At 43.6% G+C, this 6,467-nt stretch overlaps 1 protein-coding gene across 12 annotated transcripts in view; it reads left to right on the forward strand.

Annotated features, from left to right (window-relative positions):
• The window catches only part of LOC106609364 (myotubularin-related protein 5), a 90,598-nt gene extending 85,195 nt beyond the window's left edge, over positions 1-5,403 (forward strand). For all 12 annotated transcript variants that reach the window (XM_014208124.2, XM_014208131.2, XM_014208127.2 and 9 more), the window contains 8 exons: positions 743-869; positions 1,092-1,222; positions 1,486-1,728; positions 1,836-1,943; positions 2,170-2,375; positions 2,473-2,560; positions 2,640-2,771; positions 2,908-5,403. In XM_014208124.2, coding sequence (XP_014063599.1) covers positions 743-869; positions 1,092-1,222; positions 1,486-1,728; positions 1,836-1,943; positions 2,170-2,375; positions 2,473-2,560; positions 2,640-2,771; positions 2,908-3,006 — 1,134 coding nt within the window. In that variant the 3' untranslated portion in view covers positions 3,007-5,403. The remainder of the gene's footprint in view (positions 1-742; positions 870-1,091; positions 1,223-1,485; positions 1,729-1,835; positions 1,944-2,169; positions 2,376-2,472; positions 2,561-2,639; positions 2,772-2,907) is intronic.
• Positions 5,404-6,467: the final 1,064 nt, after the last annotated feature.

Here is a 6,467-nt window from a genome sequence, read left to right on the forward strand (position 1 = left end):
CTCCCCATCCAACCTGACAGCTTGAGAGGATCTGCAGAGCAGTATGGAAGAAACTCCCCGAATACAGGTGTGCCAAGCTTGTAGCATCATACGCAAGAAGACTCAAGCCTGTAATCGCTGCCAACGGTGCTTAAACAAAGTACTAAGTAAAGGGACTGAATACTTTTGTAAATGTGGTGTTTTCAGTTTTGAATTTTTATACATTTGCAAACATTTCTTAAAACCTGTTTTTAATTTGTAGTTATGGGGTATTGTGTGTAGATTGAGAAATTATTTAATACATTTTAGAATAAGGCTGTAACAAAATATGGAAAAAGTCAAGGGGTAAGAATACTTTCCAAATGCATCCTACCAGAGTTCTTCGCGGAAGATTTCTGAAATCTGCCACACCCCGATTGAATCAGCTTTTGTTTTTTCAGAGGAGAAACGTATATACACGTTTAAAAACAATATGCTACTTCCATCTATAAAATGTCTTGCACAACTAGCTATATTTTGTTTTATCACGTAATTCGCCCGATGACGCGTGAGTGGAGAGGAGTGTCTAATTTCATACAAGCGCATTTTCATCCATGTTCCGTCTCCTCGATGACCTTTGACCTTTTTCTAAAGGAGGCGAAAGTGTACGCAGGAGCTGCGCAAATCCAATTGAGGAAGGGCCAGTGAATGTTTGATCAAGAAGTTGAGCAGTAAACACAGGAAGGGCAACTGACGTGTTACCTTAAATCCTGTCCCCCTTCAGATTCACCTGCAGTTCCCCATGGAGTTTGAGTTCAGTCAGTACTACCTGAAGTTCCTGGCCTACCACTACGTGTCCAACCGCTTCAGAACCTTCCTGCTCGACTCGGACTACGAACGCATCGAGCTTGGTGAGCCTTTTCTCCGTTCTACAGATAAGGGCAGGAGTTTTACCTTATCAGATGGCCTCCAGATTCAGGTTACATGGTTAGGAGAAACTCCAGACCCCATAGATACTATCTGAATTCTTAGAAGTAGGTTATTTCAGTACACGTTTGGGTATTTGAGTGTGACTTATATGCCAGTTGAGTGATTGGGTTCAGTGAGTTGATGAACCTTCCGTCTGTGTTAAGGGGTTTTGTACGAGGAGAAGGGGGAGAGGAAGAACTCGCAGGTGTGTAAATCGGTGTGGGATTACATCGACCGGCTCAACAAGAAAACACCCATCTTCTTCAACTACATGTTCTCACCAGAGGATGAGGAGGTGAGTGAGCCTGGAATGCTACTGGGGTACATTAGACTGCCCCCTGGTGGGGAAGTTTACTGAAAATTCAAGTGGCTATCATACATTTTCTAATCAAGTGGAGGTTTGGTTTTACGATCTTAGACTTGACCTAAGATTTACTAGCCGATCTTGAAGTTAGAATTATAACTTTTTTAATTACATGCACATTTTGTGGTAACAAAAATAAATCCATGTGGTCATTTACTAGCTAAATCCCTCTGTGTTTTTACTCTTCTACCCAGGTGCTGCGGCCATACAGCTTCATCTCCAACCTGAAGGTGTGGGACTTCTACACAGAGGAGACGCTGTCTGAGGGCCCGTCGTATGACTGGGAGCTGGTACAGAGGGGCCGGCAGGAGAGGCTGGCTGAGGAGGTGCCTGACAAACCAGACACCACCACCCGCAAATCCCAGCGACACATCGTCTGGCCCTGCTACGACAGCCGCAGCAGAGTGGTACCCGACGCCATCACCAAACTGCTGCAGGTTAGTGGAGATTACTTACACATTACGTACCATCAGTATACTGCAGTAGTCCCTGTTGTATAAATGCTTATACATGAATCTGACTTGCTCTGTGTATTCTGTCCTAGGACCTGCAGAGTCTGGAGGCTGAGTTGGGGCTGCCACCAGAGAAATGGAAGGACACCTGGGACAAGATCAAGGCCAACCAACGGGCCGAGGCCAAGCTGGAGAACAGGGTGAGAAACACTGAACAACCAGAAGCTAACCTAGGGTTTCACTGGCTATTAGGGTGCCATCCTTCTGACAAACTTAGACACTTAGACTTTTTGAAAATAACTTATTGTCGAAATATAGTCATATATTCTACTGACCTCTTGTGGTAACTATTTGTGTTTTATTGAATAGATTAGCCCTCCCTAATCTAATCAGAGGATACCCCTCTGTGTTTTCTTGCTCTTTCAGCCGTCGTTCAACAGCTCCTTGCTGATGTCGTCCAACCTGAGTCACCAGCGGCGGTCTCAGGGGGTGTACCTTCCGGAGAGTGGAGTGGGCTCCTCCATTAACCTGGCCATGGACCGTGAGACTAGCACCACCTCCACCCCTGTGGCCGGGCGCCCCAGCACCAGCACCCTATACAGCCAGTTCCAGAGCACGGAGAGTGAGAACAGGTCTGTACCCACTCCCTTATCACTGCCCCAGCAACACATTACCCCTCGGTGTGTTACGAAAGTGACTGACTGGGTTTCTTCTACCTTCGACTCCCAGGAGTTTTGAGGGCATCCTGTATAAGAAAGGCGCGTTGCTGAAGCCATGGAAACCCCGCTGGTTTGTGCTGGACAAGACCAAACATCAGGTAAGAGGAGGGAGGTGGACCATGATACTGATGGTGATTGTTACTGTGGTGGTGATGATAATGATCTCTCTCTCTCTAGCTGAGATACTATGAGACCAGGCAGGACAGGGAGTGTAAGGGGGTGATTGAGCTGGCGGAGGTGGAGTCTGTCATTCCAGGCACGCCCACCATGGGAGCGCCCAAACACATAGAGGAGAAAGCCTTCTTCGATGTGAGTTACCAGAGCCCTCAGGCTGATGTTTTTTATGAGTGTGTATTGTGACATGTTATGATCAGCGAACTATGAATAAAATGTAAATCTATGCGGTAGCTTAAGAACAGTCTTAACCTCTCTCTTTCTACGGCAGCTCAAGACGACCAAAAGAGTGTATAACTTCTGTGGGCTGGACAGCCCCAACGCACAGCTGTGGATGGACAGTATTCAGAGCTGCCTCTCTGATGCCTAGAGAGCTGCACGGCTCCGCCATAACAGGAACCAATGAGCAGTGCTGAGGCACCCGATGGACATCTCTGCTGGCCAATCACAGGAGTTCCTTTCCAGAAGGAGGAATTGAGACAGATGGGGGGGAGGGGGTCCTTTCCACAGTTGAGCGACGTTCAGTGTCGAACTGATGATGTCACGTTTCAGTGTTGTTATAAAAATTAAGTCAAGTCCCTAAATGACCACTCGCTTTTGTCTCACCGTGTTGCTGGCTGCAGCCTGTCACCTTGGTAGTACAACCACTATTTGCGCTGGATGTCTATGCAAAATGGAGCTAAAAGAAACAAAGCATGATGTAGTTTGTTGTGTGAGCTTGAAGATGGACAGTTTCTCACCAGACTAATCTAACTGGTGCCTCCAGCATGCAGATGTAGCCAGACCCACCCATCCCTCCACACAACTTAACACTCCAGGGAGGAAGTAATGATGAACTACATTATCCAGCCATGCAGAGGACCCTGCCTGTAGTCAATGAAAACTGGAAGTGAGTGTTTCCTTTAACAGAACACTGAATCGGCCCCAACTAACACAGGACAGTCGTCATGGTCACTGCCTGATGTAACTGAGTCTTACCCGTGAGGAGTTGGACACTCACAGATCCCCTCTAAGATGTCTCTTATTCCCTAGACACACCACCAAGGGAGCCCTCTCAACGGTTTATGAAGGATTTCTATTTTTTACAGCTTATCTGTTTAATTTTTGGGTCACTCAAAATTGTGTCAGAGACATATCAGTCCTCCTAGTTATCATCCCCAGAGCAGTTGATGGTGATATGTTATTAGCCCTCGTGATCAAACCAGGAGAATGGCAGTGGGAGATTCTAAATCCGCCGGTTAGGGAGTCTGTCTGCAGAACAATATTAGTGTTTACACAAGAAGCTAAAGTTCCTCTATATTTATCAAAAACGAATAACCACTATTACAGTTCAGAATGTTAAGGGATATGTTTTTGTGAATATTAATTTATGCACAAAGGTGATGGGAGGGGATTATGGGATGGATGACTAGTCTGTTTACATGGCACAGTGCTGAGACTGGATCTGACTAACATGACAGACTTCCTGGATACGACCCCCCTCCCCCTCTGTTTCTATGGTCAGGTTTAATGTTTGACAAATGGTATTTCAGTTATGCCAGTGGATTTTAACATGTGACAAGTATTAGACAGTTGGATTGGAATATGCTCTTAACAACAATTTTTTTTCATCTAATACAGTTCTTAACCAGAGGGGGACGTTAGTGGTCAAGGCACTTATAATTATACATTCAAATTTCCAACAATTACAGCCAATTAATAGCATTGAAAGTCTCAAAAGCATGTGTCTGAGCATAAGATATCACTCTCTGTGCTATGTTTACTTACTCAGCCTTTGTTTGGTGGTCTGTGAGTCACAGCTTGGCTTCTGAACAACTGCATCTATGTGAACAGTAATACTTCAGCGAGTCCCAACTTTCTCGCCGCTGCTCTTCTGTCTAAACCAGTGTTTTTAGCTAGAGGCTGGTACATTCTATTCTTAAGCCTGTACATAGGAGTCAATGTCTGTTAGAGCCTTGTAGAGAGAATGTTTAGCTGGAATTTGTGAGATTGCAATTAAGTCACTTGTTAGTTTTTTTACGCTACAGAGCAGTATCGGTTAGCCCTCATTTTGAGCCCCCAAGTTACGAAAACGGACACATACTCCTCGTTTAACACACACATTGCTGTGTAAAATATGGTTATACTGCTGTCTTGAACATAAAATTTGAATTGTAGATTTGTGTCTAACTCCTTTTGTATATACTACTCAGATTTGTATGTAACGTTTATGGTAGTAATTTATTTAACTTTGTCTCCTCGGTAAGAAAAGTTCCTCAATTACCACTTTTTAAAATTAGGAATCCAATGTGCCATTTGTTTTTCTGTGTTAACGTGACTAATGCTACTACTTTTTGGAAAATGTGTTGTATAAGTAAATCCTCAATGTCTGATTTTTTTTTTTTTTTTTACATTGTTGTCTTTCCCCAATATCAATCCCTAAGCAGAGTGGAAATGGTGTGTTTGTATGAGCAAGAACTAGCCTCCCTAGTTAAGGTGGGTTTTCTGGAATGGAGTTATGGGATCTCATTAAGTTGCTTAGCTGCACAGGTGGGGTGTTTTTAAAATGTCACACCCACCCACCCCAAAAACCCAGCTCACCCCATTTACTGCAGTCTACTCATCTCTCCTGATTTGGGTAGATTATATCCACAACATTAATCAGTACAATATAACCTTATTTATTTTGTTTTTTTCTCTAATTAGAAATTTCCTGCAGAGCTGGGTTTGTCAATCATGTAATATATTTTTTAGAATTAAAACAAAAACACTGTGGGTTTAAAAGTCACTGTTTTGGTGTAGGTTTGTCCCTTTTTTTTCTCTCGTCCAAGATTAACACTTGCTTTGGGTGATAATATCTCTGATCAGTTATGAAGCTCTCAATTTTAGCACTACATGAGTGCAAAGACACAGCCACGTAAAACCAACCTCATTCGAGGGTTATGATCAATCTATTAATTCTGTATCTATGCACGTGCTGGATTGTTGTGTCCAGAGGGGCTCCACCCTGTTGGGAGTAGTTAGTGGTATGGGCAGGGATCACCATTCTGAAGTCTATATAGCCTTCCTGAAGCCACTGTCGTTAGACTTGGCAGGAGAAACATATCAGACTCGCCAAGTTAGAAAATGCTGTCAGGTCAAAGATGAGTTAGAATCTACTCATTTCACCGTTCAACCCTAGACTTAACCAAGGCAAGATAACTGTCGGTGACATACTATTAAAGATGTTCACAAAATGGAAAGTGATGATGAGTGTGAGGAAAGCTGATGCTTTCACAAGTAAGTTAAGGACGAATCACAAGCCAAAGCTATGCCAATTAACCTGTTAACACAAAGCATAATCATAATCATCAAACTTTATAGATTTCAATTGAAACAAGTTGGCATTTTGACTCACCTCCATTCTGGTCACAGTCCCAAAAGGAGGGTGTTGAGGGAAACTAAAATGCATCCTCCCATTCCTCTCTGCCTGAAGGTAACCATACATGATTGGATGAGTTAAAGCACTATGGTTGTCATCCAGCCAATTCTGTTGGATCAGTGAAATCTCAAAGGAAGGATGCATTTAAGTACTTTGCTATTCATGTGGTCAACCACACACTAATTGTCAAATGATTAAGTACATGACTGCAGTGGTTCTTAACCTTTTACGGTTGCTGTACCACCTGAATTTCGCTCTGCCCAGAGTACCCTCCCATGTGAATTTTACCAGTAGACCTATGGTGTCATGAGTTAAGTATACCCTGGTTGGGAACCACTGCACTAGAGGTCAAGTATTTAGCAGAACCCAACGTTGACCCTCTCAAATTGTGTTTCGCAAGAAGACAGCTTCACCCCTATCTGGTGCAAAGG

This window comes from Salmo salar, chromosome ssa07, assembly GCF_905237065.1.
Source record: "Salmo salar chromosome ssa07, Ssal_v3.1, whole genome shotgun sequence".
In the NCBI taxonomy this organism is placed as follows: domain Eukaryota; kingdom Metazoa; phylum Chordata; class Actinopteri; order Salmoniformes; family Salmonidae; genus Salmo; species Salmo salar.